Source organism: Marmota marmota, unplaced genomic scaffold (assembly GCF_001458135.2).
Source record: "Marmota marmota marmota unplaced genomic scaffold, marMar, whole genome shotgun sequence".
Taxonomy (NCBI): domain Eukaryota; kingdom Metazoa; phylum Chordata; class Mammalia; order Rodentia; family Sciuridae; genus Marmota; species Marmota marmota.
In genome coordinates, this window is record NW_026000000.1 from 8141087 (window position 1) to 8160615 (window position 19529).

The 19529-nt window shown below is 42.8% G+C and overlaps 1 protein-coding gene across 7 annotated transcripts in view; it reads right to left on the reverse strand.

The window, feature by feature from the left end:
- Positions 1–19529, reverse strand: part of Wdfy4 (WDFY family member 4) — a 274400-nt gene that overhangs the window by 33136 nt on the left and 221735 nt on the right. For all 7 annotated transcript variants that reach the window (XM_015498911.2, XM_048807497.1, XM_048807491.1 and 4 more), the window contains 4 exons: positions 12619–12661; positions 11599–11718; positions 9585–9702; positions 8573–8682 (listed from right to left, as the gene is read on the reverse strand). In XM_015498911.2, coding sequence (XP_015354397.1) covers positions 8573–8682; positions 9585–9702; positions 11599–11718; positions 12619–12661 — 391 coding nt within the window. The remainder of the gene's footprint in view (positions 1–8572; positions 8683–9584; positions 9703–11598; positions 11719–12618; positions 12662–19529) is intronic.

Here is a 19529-nt window from a genome sequence, read left to right on the forward strand (position 1 = left end):
GGTTTTTTTTTTTTTTTTTTTTGCACATAGGCAGGAATTGCAAGATATCCAGTTACCCAAGGGGTCTCAACCAAACACAGTAGTAGCTGGACAGCTTAAAGATTCCCTGTGGTCACTTTGCTCTTGGTTGAAATTAGAGGCTGGCATCCACCATCAAATTTAAATTGAAATGGAAATAAAATGGGAGGAATCTAAGTAAATCTGCACCTAACGAGTCACTCATTGAAATGCATTAGGAGCTCTGTGTATTTAATCTGCAGCCTGAGCTTTACATCTGTGGGAGATTGATGCCTTCTCCTCGGCCCATTTTTCCTTTTGCAGCTTTTATGAGCACTGATGGTAATCTCCTGAGAAACAATATGATTTGGTAATAAAAAGATTACCTGTATTAAATAAAAATAATATATACATAGGAAATATTGTTAGTGCTACAAATCTGGTTAAAGATATTACCACAAAGAAAAATGTTATTTTTTTCACAGCTGTCTAATGCATTTTAGCAAAAGTAATATCTTTAAAACTTAAGCCTGTATTATTTATAAAGGAAGCAATAACTGATTTTCCTATTTCCTATATTAATAAATGTATTTGCATACATTTGTTTCAAAATTAATGGGTTTTCTCACTTCTGCAATACAAAAGAAAACACCAAATTCCCTAGAAGAAAAAGTAGAGTTGCTTTGTTACTTGTATTGTAAGTCTGTGGGTTGACATAAACTCTGGTAGTTACTGGAAGTAAGTCCCAGCTAGGATGTGATTCTCAGGGAAGGAAGGGAGGAGAAAAGCTGAAGAAAATAGAAAGGAGAAAGGGCAAGAAGAGGAGATGCAGAGAGACACACAATTCAAGTTTACAAAGTTCCTACAAAGGGAAAGTCCAAAACCAAATGAAATAAAACAACAAAATTAAGTCTAGAGATCAGAAGGAAACAAAATGATCAGAAAGAATTCCTGAACCAAAATCTGCTCCTGCATCTATTCTACAGGCATTCCGGAATGTCAAGAATAATGACTCCTGAAGGTATCCAAACAAGCTAAAAATAAAATTTAAAAAACCCAGCAAGGTCATGCCTGTCAACAAAGGTGCAACTTCTTACTGGCAGAATATTTTCACATGTGACATTTGATCCAATGCAGCCAGGTCAAGACCAGAGAGCTCTGAGTCACAAAGTTATGGTCTTTGGCATCTAGCCAAGTCATCACTCATCTGTCAAGATACCAGAAATATTTTTGAACATTTTAGGGCTCAGAAATAATATAATCCTAGGCAACTTTTGTCAACAAAATACTTTAAGAGGTGCTCAATCTTGCTAAGAGATGAAACAAAATTAAGAGTAAAATACTGGGGAAAAGAAGCAGCTGATACCAAGGATGATGCTGAATGTTGATGTGGGTTCAGATTAAAAAAAAAAGTCCATGATCTTGGTGCACTGGTTATAACTACATGATATAACTGAATATACTCCAAAATAGAATACTTAAAGGTAAAGGCAAAACGTCTTTCCTGTCAATTGACAGTGCCAATGTGCCTGGGCAGGCACTTCAATTGCTACATCCTTAGACCCCTCTCCACTTGTGTAGGGAAAGTATGTTAGGGAAACCACACTTAATTTTTTGACCCACATTCATAGGAATCAGAAACCACATGTGCTCAAAGACCCTTGAATGCACAGATATTTTAATGATTATACTAGATAGTCCAGTCTTCCTTCCAGGTAGGAGTGACCCAAATCAACCCATTCACATCTAGATAATGGATTGGCTGTATGAGCAGGTTGAAAACCTATTCTCACTGTATATATTCCTAGTAATTTAAAAATATCCCATGCAAACAATTCATTTACAAGATATCAGTTGATCTAAGCTACTGTTTGTCCATCAAAGAGGCAGAATGCTACACGTAGAATGCTTTGGCTCTGGAACTCAGCAGATGACATGGAATTTCAATGCCCTCTTATTTGCAGAATGAACATGAATTAGTTCCTTAATCTCTTTAATTGCCTATTTCCTCCTCTGCAAACCTTAGATGATTGTTGTATATGTAAAAGCAATAATGTGTGTATGTGCACAAGCATGTGTGTAAATATGAGTGTGCATGTACATGTGTGTACATCTGAATGTGTGTGTGTGTGTGTGTGTGTACATTATGTGGGGCTCTAGGCACAAAGAAAGTGTTGTCAAATGAATCAAGCCCTACATCCTTTTCCCTGTATAGACTAGGAACTGCGGAGCAATCCCAGGTTTGGGCCCCAATCTCAGTGCAAGTGGGAAAGGCAACCAGAGACTCTTAAGAAGAAGAGAAATAAAAAGGAGATCAATATTGGAGCATGAGGGGAAGGGAGAGAGGCATGGTTTCTCTTGCCAAGGACAAGGCAGGAGGGTAGGAAAGGCTAAAGGGCCTTAGGATGGAAGTGGCAAATAAAGAAGGCATTGTCAGAACCATTCTGAGGCACCAGCACCACCAATGAAGACAGGGGCAATGTGATAGGACAAGACAGACCAGAACATGCCATTCCATGGATTTTTGTTTGAAATTCCAGGCCCTAACATCCTACTGGCAAGCTAAAAGTCATAGGACCCACATGATGTTTGGGAAGTGCTGGCACTTATCCAGCTGCTTAATCAATCTTGCTCTTGATTGAGGATGGGCTGATTCCAGAGTAGCCATTGGTTCTCCTTCTGGTAGGACATAGCTCTTTCCTGAACAAGTAGAACTCACAAAGTCAGGTGGAAACATCACTGCCAACTACGACCGGGAGAGCAGGTGTATATGGAACACCCAGAAGCAACCAGATGTCTCATCCTCACCTCCCACTCAGTGAGGGGTGATTTAAAGGATGAGGACACTGAGGCTCAGTTATGTTATACCACCTGTAGGAAAGTTCTAGAGCTGGGAGTTTATTCCAGTTCTGTCATATTCTATCACACATTCTTCACTGAGTTTGTGTGATCATAATTACTCCTTGTTAAAGGACTCCTCTCAAGTCACTGTTTGGGTTCTTTTGGATCTCAAGACCTGGCATTGCCTCCGAGCATAGCTGAAGGCTTCTGGGTCCAGCAGACCTGGCTACAGTGGGGTGGGCTAGCCCTATACAAAGTGCTGACTGAGTCCCAGAGGCTGGTACTTCCCTACGAGGCAGGTACAAGACTATGGGCAGTATGTGAAAAGGCCAGGAAGGGTTCTCAGGTGTGGGCACTGACATAGGTCCCTGGTTTCCTCATGTCACCTTGACCCAGGTGCTAGCCACTAAGGTCTGGCACCCACTGGGAGCTCCCAAGTAAATCATCAAGATGAGCCAAGTGCTTCCCTAAGGTTCCTGGTTCCCCCTGCAGTTAGCATCTGTCTAGCACAAAACCCAGCCTTCTCGCCTCAGGTGGTTCAGAAAACCCTTCCCCACTGCTGGTAACAGCTGACTTCACATGGGCTGTGACTTAATTAGCACAGCACTTTATTTCTGTTTCTTATTAAATGCAGCAGCAGCAGCCACTGCTGGCACTGTGTCCTTGCTGGGCGCTGGCTGCTTTGCCAGGCTCCACTCAGACTGAGAGCAACTGGAGCTTTTAATGGGGGAGAAACAGGTGTCACGGCTGGGTCCCCAGCAGGGACAGGGTCTCCTGGTGACTTAACTTTCTAGAGGCTCACAGTCTCTAGCTCTAGGCAGTTAAGTCTCATGAGAACTACAGCATACTGGGGCTGCTATTGGGGGTATCAGCCCCCAGCCCTGGCAGATAGCAGCTCATACCTCCAGGCAGTGGGGACAACAGAGCATACAGCTGACTGCCTGCATATGCCACCCATGCAAATCACAAAGTATATATTCATATATACATATATATAAAATGTATACATATGCTAACATATAAAGCTTTGTAAGCATATGTATGAATGTGTACTCCTTTTGCCTTCTATATCCATGAATTCCATTCATAGTTTCAACCAATGATGGATCACAATTTTTTTAAATAAAATTGCATCTGTCCTGGACATGTACAGACTATTTTTCTAGTCCTTATTCCCTGAACAATGCAGTTAAACAACTACTTCTATACCACTTATATTGCATTAGGTACCATAAGTAATCTAGAGATGATTTAAATTCTATGAGAGAACATGCATAGGTTCTATGCAAATTCTATGCATTTTAGAGAAAGGACTTCAGCATCCATGGATTTTGATATCTGTGGGGATCCTGGAACCAATCCCTCATGGATAAGCTGGAGTGACTGCATCATATATTCTGGATTATAAGATTCTATCATGGAAATGATAAGTTTGGGGCATAAAAATAAACAACAGAGGATATGAATTTATTCTAAGATGAACCCAAACTTAATGGGATTTGAAGGTAAGGGGAATAAAACACCCCTTACATTCAGGAACCAATAGACTGCACTGCATTCTTGGGTTGTGTGTAGGAGCTGTCCATGGCTTTCTGCACAGCATGTTGCAAACTGGCAGCAGTGCCCAAGGAGTCCGTGCCTGTCAGGAGCCCAGAGGCCACATTGGGTGTACAACACATAACAGCAAAAGTGGGCTGGAGCCATCATGCTGCATGTCAGTCTGCACTGGGTACATGGGGTAGAGGGGTGTCACACATGCAGCTGGCACACTTCATGCCAGATGATTACCTGCATGTCACACTGTGTGTGACATCATCTGAGGGACTCTGCCCTGTTAAACATGACCTTGGAAATGGTGTGTCCCTTCCTCCTGAACACATCTCCCCTGGGAAACCTCTCTAGACCCCATATTGCTTTCACAATGATTGCTTGAGGCTCAGTGTCCCCAGGGCTAGAATTTATCACATCTGCATTGCCATTTCCTGAGGAAACTCAGCCAGCAACACAACCTCCCAGAGACTGAGGAAATCAAGACTCATCATAATGCTGCCTCCCAGCCTCCTGTGGGTCTCCTGAGATAATGGTATGTGGAAGGCACAACAATGTTCCTGACGGCATTCTTCATGATAGTCAAAAGGGAGAAGCCACCCAAATGTCCACTGACAGATAAACGGATACACCAAGTGTGGTAGATATACATGATGGAATGTTATCCAGGCTTAGGGGATTCTGGCACATGCTGTGACATGGATCCATCTTGAGGACATTTGCTAAGCACAAGAAGCCAGTAACAAAAGAATAAATACTGTATGATTTCACTTATATGACAGAATAGTCAAATTCATAGACAGAAAGTAGAGTAAGGGTTGCCAGGAGAGGGATGTTTGAAGAGTTAGTGTTTAATGGGTACAGTTTTAGCTCAAGCAGATTAAAAAGTTCTGGATATGGATTGTGGTGAGAGTTGGTGATGCACCACTGAGGTCCACATTTGAAAATGTAAGGGTACATGTTATGTTCTATATTTAACCACAAAAAGAAAGTAAGGAAACAATGTAAATAGTACATGTAGAGTACTTGGCACCATCCAGGAACACAGGAAGTACTTTCTTAACAGCTCATGCTATTAAGAAAGGGCTTTCAGAGGCAGCATCTCACCCACTTCCTTTATTTGCAAATAAGGAAACCAGTTCCAGAGAAAGACCTCTGCTCGAAGTCAAACAGGAAAGCAGAGCTCAGCAGGTCCTGAGTCCCCTGGGCCCAGAGCCCCAGCCAGTAGTGCACATGTCTCAACTCTGGCTGATTCATACTAGCAGGTGAGAGGCAGAATTTGCTTAGTGCAGGATGGAAAAGGGTGCACCGTCTGATGCTGACACTCATATGTACCATAGCTCTGGTCTCCAGTAGCTGCAGAAAGCCTCCCCACCTTCTCACGCTTCCTCACTGCACAGTCCATGTTATACACAGGTTGATAGTCAGCTCTTCAGGCTACTGAGCCTGTGGGAAGCCCTTTCCTGTCATTGCATGGGGGCAAAGCAAAAGTGTTTTGAGAAGAAACAGGCCTGCCCCCTAGGAGGTGAGAGGGCTGGAGGGAAGAGCCTGACTTCAGAATAATGCTAGAACATTCCTAAAGAGGTCCATTGATAGCCAGGACTCCCAAAGTTAATTTGGGCATATTTCCATAGTCTGTGTACCTATTCCTTTAAAAAGAGCTAAAACTCGTCATTTGTTCTAAGGAAAAAGCAGAAGATGCCTGGTTCTTCTTTTGGTTCCAAAGGCTTAGAGCAGTTATGATCCACTAAAAGAGTCCTTCAAAGGTAGGAAGGTGAGATAGATCCAGAGGCACACCTAGAGAGCCCAGATGATCTCAACTTGGATGGGCTAGTTGGCCAAAGACAGGCTTGAGCCAAAAAAGTACCTCAAGTCATATCAGACTTCAACACAGGGTTCCAAAGGGCTCACACTAACACCACTGCACTGGTACCATCTAAAAGCTTATGAAGTTGGCTCTGACCATCTCACACTGATTTAGATCCTCTCAAACTAGTTTGGCCTCATCACCAATGGATTAAACTAACTAAAATAAGCTCACAATAGTGATTAGCTTGAAAGTGGCCATTACCCAAATGTCCTCCTGGGTTCACAGCACCTGTTCAGTCTGGCTCTTGCTACATTGAAATACTTCGATGAAGTCCAGACTGCCTTAAATTAGCTTAAACCAGAGGAGACCAGCTTGAAAAAGTTCAGGCCTACTCAGATTAGATCTGGCTGATTGCAGAGGGAAGAAGGGAACTCGCCGTGATTGATCACCTGAGCTAGGGGCTTTCCCCACAATTTCTCATTTAATCTTCTCAACAGCCCAGTGAGATGTGCATAATTAACCCTCATTTCCAGAGGTAAAATACTTGCAGAAGATTTTGTATCTATTAAGTGGCAGAGCTGGGATATAAATCTCACATCCAAAACTGTCTCAATTTCACTCCATCTCCTCCCTTTGTGAAAAGACCCTTAGCAACAGGTAGAGCTGGGACTTCTGGCTTTGATGCATCCAACCAAAGGGGCATGGGGAAACTTTGAAAGCATTCAGCACACTGAAACATTTAAAATCCCTGGATGGAAAGCAGTAACGGAATCCATCACTATCATCATCAACAGTGATCATCATTTCTTGAGGATTAATGAGCAACATCTGGATGGGATTCCTGGCATGGGGTACAGCTCTGGGACCATTCATTCTCCAAACCAAACTTACTTAAAATGCTTGTTGCCTGAGAAAGGCTCAGGGGAAGCACACTTATTATTTTTGAGCGAATTTCCAGGGAAAGGGGGTTATACAATGTCTAGACGAGCTATGCCGTCAAAGAAGCCTGTGCCAAGAAACAGAAGACAGCAAGGTTTTGCTCTTTGTTGGAGAAAACGCCTTGACCTTGCCCTACCCATTCCTTCCCAGAGTATAGGAGCTACCTTTAGTGCTGACCCAGGGTGGCCTATTACCTCTCAGAGTCAATGTCCTCTGAGTGACTACAATGAGTGATCTTGCTGGTGAGGTCAGACCTAAATCAGAATTTGTAGACCTAAACTCACAGTTCCTGGGGCACTCATGCTTCTCTGAGATGTGGCTTAGGTGTCAGTCATCAGTGTATGAACAGAGGCCTGTTGCCCATGTGGCTCATGCCTTCCTCTCCATGGGACCTTGGTGAGCCCCAGATCAGGTCAGCCATAAACTTGACCCTGTGTTGTATTCCTGCTGCAGCCAGGCTGAGTGTTTCCCACATTCACAAGCTGTGCCTCCGGGGTAACAGCTTCCTAGCATGCAGAATCCCAGTGACGGAGAGGCGAAGGGAAGAGAGGAGACATACTTCTTGGCACCCTCACAAGTCCCATAAGGGACTCTCCCTTAGAAATCCCATAGGTCTTGGACACTACTACCCACTTGGTAGTCAGACTGGCTTACCTCCAGCTTCCTTAGGTTACTAGGTAAAACATGGAGGCCCAGTTAAATTTAAATTTCAGATAAACAACAGATAATTTTTTAATATAAATCACTGTTCATCTGAAAAGCAGTCTCTGTGGAATCCAAATTTAACAAGACATCCTGTGTTTTTATTTGCGATACCTGGCAACTTGAAGCTGGCATTGTGGTTTGTTAGTTTATGGGTGGGTAAGTTGGTTAGTTTCCTTCTCTGGGTTAGTTGGTGGTTTTGATTTTCAAATATTTTGTTTGTTCTTTGGAACCTTTCAGCTTGTACTTAGCACAGATTTATGCATTCTGAGCTCTTGAGTCATATTCTTTTCATTGTTCTTTCTTGTGTTTATTTTTCTAATCTTTGATTGCTTGCTTTTCTCGTCTCCAAGCTTCCTGCTTTCCTCGTCTCCAAGCTTCCTGCTTTCCTTTTCTAGTACATCTTATTTATGTTAAGGGTTTTTTTTTTAAATATCTTTTATTTCTTGATATTTTTTAGCTTTTCTTTTTTTTTTCAAGACTCTGTTGGGTCAGATGTGCAAGTATCACTGATGAAGAACAGCTTGCCTTGGCTGGAGGGACCAGAATCCAGGAGCCAATGTCAAGTGGGAATCACTGGCTAAAGACTGAATTTTTAGGAGAGGAGTTCCCATCTTGTCCAAGCCTAGGCCCTAGTCTACAATACAGCTGTGTGTGTGTGTGTGTGTGTGTGTGTGTGTGATTGCATGCACACATGCACACATGTATGTGTAGGGAGAGTGGACAGAAGCTCACCTGCAGAGAGCAGAAAGCCTGGGTGAAGGGTGGCATCCGGACCAGGTAGGAAGCGACGATGATGGCCGAGGAGTAGTGAGTGCAGTAGTGGCACTGGAAGGTCATGTCTCCTGCAATAAAAGGACATGCCTGAGTGCTGCTTCCCTACATGTGTTGGTGCAGGTAGCAGACACGCAGGCTACCCTGTGCTTGAGAACATAATTTTTAAAAAATACATTCCTTAAGTTTAGGAAATGATTAGATTTAAATTAAAACATCAGGCAATAAAAGTCTGGTTGACTTAGAAATGTGGCAAAAATTATAAAGGTAATGAACAAATGGACAAAGTTTGGGAACTGTGTTCAAGAGCCAATCAAACGTAAGCACTGCAATTTTGAGGCTGTTGTTTTAAACTCTCTGAGTTTAGCTCACCACTCTTTGGAATGGACCACTGTGTACATGAACATACATTGGCATGGACCTCACATAGAGAAAGGGCTGAATCGATATTAGTTCTTCTGCCTTTGCCTGCTCTTGGGTATGGAATTACTAGCTGTTAGCATGAGATTGCTCCATTTGGCATGTACATTAGAATCACCCAGGCTGTGTGACACCACAAAAATTATTTAAATGAGAATTTTTAGAGGTGAGATCTGGACTTCAGTTGTGTGTGTGTGTGTGTGTGTGTTAGTTGCTGTCAATTGAACTCAGGGGTGCTCTACCATGGAGCTGCATCCTCAGCCCTTTTTATTTTTTCTTTTGGTACAGGGTCTCACTAAGTTGATGAGGCTGGCCTCTTCTTCGGCCTCCCAAGTTGCTGGGATTACAGGCATGCACCACTGCACCTGGAAGACTTTTTTAAAAAGCTCTTCCAGGTGATTCTTCCATGTAGCCAGGGTGCTAACCACTGGATTAGAGAGTTCTCTATTCAAATGCAATAATTTGCAAGCTAGGCAATCACACTAGTCATCATAATTTCAAGGCATTCAAATAAATAAAATTGCACAAAAAAATCAAGCTGGAATTTACCCACCTTCAGTCTTTTCGACTTCTTTAAACCTCTGGATAAATTTCAGCTTTCTTTCCTTGGTCTGAGCCCCCATGGGTTTTGAAAGATCCCGGAAAGTCTTGGGATTTGTCAAGTTCAACACCTAGAAGGCAGATGTACAGCTGGAGTTAACTCCCCCAACCCTCTTGTGCCCCAAGAGCCACGCTCTTTAGTTTTATGGTTCCCTTTATTGGTTTATTGTCATCTGGTCTGACCCTCCTCTGGTGATTAGCTGGCAAACTAGGGTTTTATAGCCCTGAAGCCAGTGATCCACAAAGACTTAATAGGGGAGAGATGAGAAATAAGAGGAGGGGAAGATTGAGTTCATACTGAACCTGTTCCAAGTTGACCCAAATCAGAACATGACCACCTAATACCAAAAAGAGACTTTCAAAAAGAATTCCTATTGTCTATAAGCCATTTGGCTTCTGCCCTCATGGAGTGATTTACTTAAGTAGTTCAGGGTCCCTGCTTAGAATCAAACTGATTTCATAGGAAGCTAGAAGCCATCTGTTTGGGGGGAGGGAATGAGAGGAACACTTTCATTTTTCTAAGGCCCACTCCCTCTGGGCAACAAAAACAGGTAATGCTTGCCTCTGCCCATGATGGTGGAGACATGAAGAGTTTCAGGGCCAGGTGTCCTAAGAGACATTTCCTTTTAGCAGAAATCTTCTCTGTGTTAATAGAATGCTGACTCTTCCGGGAGTTTGTGTTTCTTTTCAGGAGGACTTGTTTCTTTATAACCCTCTCTTCTCACTAGCAGTGAGTCACTGCAGCTCTACCAGGATTAGGGATGTCACCATCTCAAATGTCTGTGAAAGACAGGCCAGGGTGGGAGAGGGAAGCAGCGCCAACTCCAGGCGCTGGAGGAGCCATGTGGAGATCTAAGTTCAGCTTCAGTTGATCTTACTGGTCAGAATTGATCAAAGTGGCCAGATCTCCTGATTTTTTTTGAAACATACTGGAAATTCAGATTTTTAGAACAAATTTCTCAATTTTTAGATACTGGTAAGTCATTAAAATTTTAAATATAGGGTATGGGTTAAACAGAAAAGATTTATAAAATAACCACCAACTTGCAATGGATGCATTAAAGTTGGAGTTTGTAAGTTTCGTATTTGAAATATCTTGGCCTCTGATGGTCCATCAGTATGATAAAAATTAATACGTGTCTTGTGAGAATATCTTTGCTGCATTCAATGTCTTAAGTGGGAATGAGACCTCACAGAATACTGAGTCTCCCTCTCTCAAATCTCTGCCATTCAAGCATCCCAGGCAGGACTGGACAGGCTGGTCTAAACCAATGGCCCACCATCTCCTGTCCATCACATATAGCCCAACACCTGGTGCCCATGACCAGAGTCTGAGTGGTCAGGACCCTGTTCCATGGCCTTGCTGCCCTTGCACAGACACATCTATCACTTTGGTCCAGCTATGTAGTTTTCTCTTCCCCCTTCTCTGCCTGCTGAGGTCCAAGGATGGAGGCCAAATTGATAAGTGGCCTGGAGTTGACATCAGCCTCCCCTATGACTACATATGAGAGTCCAGATCCCAGATCCTGAGTGAATCCCAGATGTCATCATCTCAATTATAGAAGTTATGGGCAGAGTGGGTCCTTGTCTTTTTCTCTACCCCTGTCCCCCATATGTTGGTTTGGGAAACAAATTCCATGGACCATCTCACCTGTAACTGTAGCATGCTGCCAGTGTTGGTACATGATGGTATTTCAGTAAATGGGCAGCATTTACCTTATTCGATGAGCATAAGCCAGGGGCCCTCTGCGGCTCATGTTAGGCAATGATCACTCCACAAATGGGTCTGGGACAGAAACCCAGCTAAAGCCCAAAGGCTATCATAGTGTCAGGAGCACTTAGGCTTTAGGCCCAAATACCCAAGTTCAGGTAACTGAACCTCCCAGTGGAGGTTCTGTGTGCTGACTCTGGCTATTGGGGTAAGGAAACCTCAGAACACCTGTGTAGCATCCATGAGAATGCCTTACCTCTGAGGTGTAGTCAGCAAGGACCCAGGGAAATACTGGATACTGCATGTAGTCATTGTAGGTCCTCCCAGCCAGGGTGTTGAGGTACATGAGGTACTCAAAATTGCTGATGTCCCTTTTCTACCAGAAGAAACAAAGTAAGGATAAACCAAATATGTCTGATATCCTCTGGAGGCCATAGCCTCTAGCCCTCAGCCTCAGCTGGAGACCCTGGCTCTATTAGTGAGGACAGGCAGCAGGTACCTGGGTAGTTTCCTCCATATCTTGTGCCTCAGCCACCAACTAAACATGGCACACACTGATTTCAATATGAACTGAAGCAAGTACATGCAGGAAACTATGTTGGCCAGAGAAAGAAAATACAGTTCAGCAATTCTAACCCAAAGACAAAGCATTCTTTTGTGTTAACTATCAGATGTGATTCTCAAAAGTTTATTGAAACATTAACACAAATACTGTGGGTGGACTCTCTGCTGACCCTTATACCATGAGAAAAATAAGCTGGGGGAATGTGGGGAGCATTTTGGATGCCAGTGACCAACAGCTACTTTCTAATCACTTCATGATCTCCAGGACTGGCTCTCGTGGGATCCTTTCCTCACTGAGAAACCCGGGTTGAAGATCAGCCCATCCAGACCAGGAGCTATGTGTATCTTCCCCAGAACAAGAAGTGACCCTTGGTGTTCACCACCCTTCTCCAAAGTGTGTGTATATGTGTTTATCTTCAGGGAAGGGGAGTGTGCACACAGAGGCACCCACAGTATACATCTCTCTCTCTCTCTCACACACACACACACACACACACACACACTCACACACACACACACACTCCCCAAATGCTCAAGAATCACCTTCCGTCACTGAACTCTTGTCAGGGAAAGATATGGGACATTTTGGTGAATTAAAGACACAAGCTCCTTTCTTAATTAATCTGCATATTCTCTCTCTCTTATCACTGGGGCTTGAGTTATTTTCTGATTTGCATTCCCACAGGATTTCCCTCCAGAGGAGCCACCATACCTGCCACCTCTGCAGCATCGTCCTGTCAAAGCTGGGGTATTTCCTGTGGGATAAAAAATTATGGTGGTCACCAAATATTCCAAGGCATGCACATGAATGAGGAAAGGGGGGGCTTTCAGCAACTTCAGGGGGCCAGGACATTCAGGAAAGCCCGGGGCTTCCCGAAGCACATGGAAGCTCTCAGGCACTAGGACAGTGAGACCACTGTCCCACCTTACCAAAGGTTAGATTCTTGCAGTTACTGTCCCTCTCATAAGACTTCAGCATGTGCTGCTGCCTTAACTGTAGCTTTTGAAGACACTCTCTGGGCTTGCAGAAGAAGGTTCAGGGCCCTTCCTCCCAACCCACAATGGATTTCCCACAGCCACATCTCAGCCTCCCTTGGCCCCTACCCCATCTTTGGACATTGAATATAATGTAGCTATGTGGTTTAAAAAAATGCAAACACCATGGAAGACCATGAAATATAAGATGAATCTCCAAACCACTGCTTCTCTTAAGGAAGTATCCACAGTTAATGGCTTCTGGTATATCATCCTGAAAAGTCTTACCCGAATGCCTGCCTATATGCTTGCATTATTTTATTTGTAATTGCTCATACCTGGAATCATACCACACCTACAATTCTCCTTGTTGCCTTACTTGCTCAACAACACTCCTGGACTCCTGGAGATCAGCTCATATTGCTCTATTGAGTTTGTTCATGATCAGTATGATCATGGCATGATCATAACTGACTGAACTGCCACCCTGGGGCTGGCTTTGTTCTCTGATGTTTCCATGACCATCTTTGGACATAAATTTCTGGCACTTTTGTGAGTATATCCATGAGACAGATTTCTCATAAAGAAATATGAGGGTTTTCAATTTTACTATGTAATGCCAAATCATTCTCTTAAAGGCCGTACCAATTTATACTTCTACAATAAAGACATACAATTTGAACCATGGCTGATCTGAAGGAAAGAGTACAAAATTATAGCAAAGTACAATATTGGGAAGGGCGTGGGGAAGGAGCCCTCTCCACCTGAAATTTCCTTTTCATTCAGCAGGGATTTGCAGAATCCAGTTCCTCAGGCTCCACAGTGCTCTTTGTTTCCTTTTCCAACTGTTTCCCCCTACCTCTGTCTCCATGAGACACTCCTTCCACTCCCAAGACTGGGTCTCTGCTCAGTATGTTTCACCAAATCAAATCAAATCACACCTCTTTATTCTATCCATTCTCTCTGCCATAGTTCGTATAGATTCCCACAGACCCCATCCCCCTACACACTCCATGCATCATTCCAGGCCTGTCAGGACCCCACCCAGGCCCCAGTCTATACAAGCCTGGATGCCCAAGTGCCCCCAGAAGACCACAGCTCTTCATCTTGCCATTGCAGCTCCACCATCATATCATCTGTCTTGAGTTGCCCATCTGTCTGCATTCAATTCTGTTCTTGGCAGATTTTCCGTAATCAGAAAGTAACTTCAGGGCTGGAATTTCCCTCTTCCTCCCCAACAGAAAAACCATCTATTTGATCCTTTTCTTTTTCCAGGAAAGCAATAACCAGAATAACAAATTAGAAGAAATAATATGGTCCAATTTAGGGTGCTAGTTGCAAAGCAGGGGGTGGCCTGTCAGAATCTAGGAAATGAGAACTGCCTTTAAGAAAAGATTCTAGAATTTTACCTGTGGTCATTTGTGATGTTGCCATCAGGTGGAATGCTGTGTGGAATAAAAAGGCATTTCCCATCCCATTTCTCATATCATTGGCTGTGGATTACAAGGAAGAGTCGCCATTTCTGGTACCACTTACCATTTGGTGCCAAGACATCTAACCAAATGTGAGTCCTACTTTTTTAAAATTCTTTTTTAAAAAAATTATATTAGTCTGAGAAAAACTAAAGAACTCCTGAAATGGTCCATGGGAATATCATAAATATCTGGTAAGTAATGAAAAATATTTCTTTAAGAGGTGGTAAACTGCATTGTCCATCATTATCAGGTACATTTTAGATTAAACAAGATATCAGAGAGGGCTCTTGGCTTTCTAAGTCCCCCTGAGTTTTGAGGGAATCAGTGTAGCAAAGAGTTCTGGATTTGGAGTTAGGAAAACCTGGATCCAAATTGAACCTCTACTGGTTGACTGGTGGACCTTGGACAAGACACCAACCCTCTCTGAGCTGCTATAATCTCATCCTTCCAGCATGCTGACCACACACAAGTATGATAGTGGGTCTAGAAAAGACTAGTACAGGTTCAGGCACAGAGCTTCCTCAATAGTTGATATTCTGGCAGACTGTCCAAGATTGGGGGATATTCTTTTCTACTCTGGGAGAAAGAAGAATGTGATGGCAAGAATATGGGCCTGTTTCTGGTCAACACCTACTCAGTTCTGCCAAGACTTTTCTGGGCGATCTTGGAATAACTGCAACCTATGAATCAGATCTTCTGTTTTGTCAACCTGGTAGGCACCATGTGAAAGGCGTTTCCAGGGTTTGCTGGGGAGTCTGTTCTGAGTTACAGGACAAGCATCTAGGCCCTTGGGCAACTTGGAGTCAAGTTTAAAAGAACAAAAGAACTCAAAGAAAGCCAGTGAGACTAGGGAGGTTATTCTGCCTAGCCTGAGGTGCCAGCCAGTCCTGGGTTTCACAGAGGACATCCTGTCAACCCCTCTACCTGCTTTTCATCTCCAGACATCACTGTCCATCCTCTGCTGGATAGCGTCCCAACATGAGAAGACAATCTCCAAATTAGAACTTCATGGTTTCTCAGTAGATAGATCAGTTCAAATTCTTATACTGAGGGTTGATTTTGACCCATTCGGCTTTGTTGGTGATCATATCTATGACCTTCATGTCTGAGAAATGCTTTGGAAATAAGCACTGCTGCCAGGTGGCCTTGGGGCCTTTCTGACATCCAGCACCATAGTGTTGGTGCCCTTGGTTGGTCTCATGGTTGTGTTTTGACTGCTTCCTTGGAACAGTTCCACCTAACCAACACCTTCCATGGTCCCTGGAAGCCAGGCTTCTGGAATGGATGGCAGTGAGGAGTGAGCCAAAGGCCCATCCCCCAAACTCTCACCTTCCCTAATGTAGCTGGCAGCAGCCTATAGTTGGGCCTTGAGAGGCAGCAGGTTAGTTCCCAGACCAAATGGCATTTACCAAGGGACTTGTCTGAGGCTATACCCTCCCGACCCAGGAGGGATGCTGGGAGTCTCTTCTACATCTCCCCATTATCTCTGCAACTAGGAATCTAGGTCTAGCCCAACCTGGAAAACATCCGAGGAAGGCACACAGATAAACCTGGGCTTCTGAGCTAAAACAGACCCTTCTCCATGTCCCTCTTCCTCTCCACATTTGTTACCTATTTGAAAAACAGTTATGAGGATGTGGTGGAATGGACTAGTGAGTGGCGGAGGGACATGATTCCTAAGCTAAGAGGTGTTCAGAAAACACAAACCACAATGAGAAGAAATGTCATTCATCTTGTGAAACTGGAAATGCATGTCTGCTAGTGGGTTTGGGCTAGGATGGGGAAATCTAATGAAATTGCCATTATTTTCATCTACTATGAGGAAATAGGTTGAGGGTGAGGAAATAGTATACAGACCAGGGAAATTATTTATTGATGTCCACCCAAAGGTCCAGCAGAGCAGATACCTGTGAATGACATATTGAGCACACAGTTCCTGCTAGGACCAGATTTGACCAAGGGCCCTGACTCTGAAAACCAAGCTCTTTTCTTAGAAGGGGGAAAAAACAAAACACAAAAGAAAGAAAGAAACAAGCAAAACAATAAAAACACACATAAAAAAATCTTAGTTTTGATTGCATTAAAAATCAGCTACCTGAAAATGACAGTAATTGGCATATATTTGTTGATATTCAGTAAAAAAATGAGCATTAGTGAATTTACCGAATTGTTTTTGCATGATGCTGTAGATGTATTAACCAGTCAGGGTGTTTGAATAACATAAAGTTACATGTAGCTGCTAAAATTACAAGTGTTTTTAATTTTTATAAGGGCTTACATATCTAACAACATATTTATCTTCTTATGTATTATTTCTCCTTTAAAATATTGACTTTAATTTTGCTGATTTGAGTTTTATGATTTTCATGCTGATTATTTTCTAATTTGAATTATACATTTTATGTATATTATAATTAGAAATATACTGGGCATAGAATTTTGACTAATTTTTAATTTTCTAGATATCTCTATTTGATAATTCAACAACTGTATGAATTAAGTGATTTATTTTATTCTGGGACTAAAAATATAAAATAGTGTTGCTCACACATTCTAAGTTTTTATAGTTGTCTTTCTTATTTAATTTTTTTTTAATATTACTAAATTAAAGTTATTCTATTTTGCTTTTTTTTTTGTACTTTCCAAAAGTTTTATTGCCTGGATTAATTTTGTATTTAAAATTATTTATTTTCTAATTATTTTATTTCTTTTCTTGTTCATGTCTGATCTAAAACAGACACTTCTTCATGTGGAGAAAATTAGAGCATTTTTTAGATTCTATTTCTACATATGCAATTTCTAATTTTTCTAAAATGTTATTTTATTATCTGCATAATAACACTGATAGTTCACTTGTTTTGTTGATTTTCTCAATTACTATAAATTTAACCTAAGAGGAAAAAATGGAAAAAAAAGAGTATAAATGCACAAATGTATTCGCTGCAGCTTTATTCATGATAGTGGCACTTTGAAAGCAATAAGAAAATTCAAATGCAAAGAGAAACTGGGAGAAGTAATTAAATTCAAGTAAATGAACATATAAAGGACAGCCCTTCCAAAATCAAAGAGCAGGAAAAAGAAAAAAAAATATGTGGTCAAATCAGAAGGAAGTCTGGTGATGTTTTGCGGCTGAGTGCTATTACTTGTCCTTTAAAAGGGACCTTTGCAGCTTTGCTCTCTGATTAATGTCCACCTTAGGCAGGTGGCAAGGAACTCTTCTTTGTCCCAAACCTTAATCGTCTCCAACCTTCTTGTTGTGTGAACCGGGAGGAAAAGGCCAATTTCAGAAATCACAGGGATCAGAGGCCCAGGGCTCACTCTGCGTGGGGAAGAAACCAGCCCTGCCTGACCTCCTTACAGGAAGTTTGAGTGTCCTGGAGCCCCTTTCAGCCTTGTGTCCTTTCATTTTCTAGGCTGGCCTCAGGATTATGCTAATTAACTTCAGGTCCAACTGCCTTGTTGCCTGGCGACAAAGTTTTACCCTAGAGGAGTAAGAACTGGGACAAACAAGGTAAGTTTTTGTTGGTGGTGTCCCTGCATTTATTGATTTGCTTTAACTTTGCCAAACAACAGCTACTTCAAACTCTGCTTTTTTTTTTTCCTCTCTCCTCCATTGAGTAAGCAACTTTGGAGATGCCTGTTTTCCTGGCGTGCTTTATTTACAAACCCCAGACACCAGCTTATGCATTATTAAGGAGAGAAGGCAGCCTGCCCTGAGCCCTGGCCAGGAAGGACAGCTAGCAGGGAACACAGTCGGGTGTTCTCAGGTGAGTGGGGCCTGGGCAAGCTTGGGGCAGGAGGAGTGCAAGTCAGTGAGGCACTGGAGGTCACACTTGATTCTTCTTCCAAAATATGGATCTCTGTGAACATTTTTGTTGCCCTACAAGCAGGTAGAGGCCAGTGTTTGAATTGCTATGCTTCATGATTTTCCTGTTATTTTCTTTTCTAATTTAAATTATACATTTTAATGTATATTCTAATTAGAAATATACTGGGCATAGATTTTTGAGTAATTTTAAATTTTCTAGAGTCTTTATTTGAAAATGCACTTAACTTCATTTACTGTGTAAATGAAGGTCTCTAAGGAAACTGAAATGTGATGCTCGTTCATTCAGGAAACCTGAGCCTGTTTAGGTAACTTCAGCAGACCTTGCCTGATTGCTGCTAACTGCAGTGGGGTTTGAAGAGCCATCTGTCTTTTGAGAAGTCTGGTAGGGAACTCCTGCAAGGCATCCAGAATACTGGAACCCTAAAAAGTTGTTAAATCCTGTGCTGAGCTAGTCCTTGAAAAGAGGCCTTCTTCATGGGCCACTGCGGTCCCCATTTCCATGACAGGTGTTGTGGGAAAAAGGCAGGTGGCCCCCTGCTTTAGAGTCTTTGTGACTTCAGACAAATTGCTTGGACTCTCTGAGCCTCAGTTGCTATGTCTGTCTAGCAGACATGAAAATCAACATATTAGGTGGCTATAAGAACCACTTATACTGTCCATAACATGCCTAGCTTAGGGTGGGTGGCCAATATAATCCACACAGTCTGGAGGCAGAAACCCAATTTCAGTGTGTTTTACTTTGCAAAGGGTCTGGCACAAGGCAGGTTCTCAATATATTTATTAACTGTATGACTGTCAGGCGAACCAAGTACAAAATAGTGGCTCCTAGGCCACAAAATGCAGACTCAGGAGGGTTAAGACTGTATAAAGAAAGTCACTCCTGTAGGGAGGGGCAGAACTGTGACTGGCCTTGAAGCCGGGTGACTCACATGCCATCTGGGTTTAAGCCTTAATCTCAAGGGGACAAGGGAGATGCTGAGGCAGCCACTGTCCACCCTATTCAGTGCCTAGCTGCCCATGGTGGTCCTTATCTCACTGGTCCTAACCTCCCCTCTCATCTATGTTCTTGCCAGCAGCCAGTTAAACCTTCTAGACATTCCTGTGCTTACCCCTAAGCAAAGATCGGCCTCACACAGCCTTGGCCTGCTCTCTGCCCTCTTCTTCCCCCCTCCTCTCCTCCGCCTCCATCTGCCCTGACATCTCCTTTTCCTTTGATCCTAGGCTCCTCTCTCCCCCAAGGTTTTTGTCTTTGGGATGTCTCTTGTTTTGTTTTTGCTTGATTTGCTTTCTCCTCAAGTGGAAATTTCACAAAAAATACAATGGCATCTGCCTTTTTCACTGTCT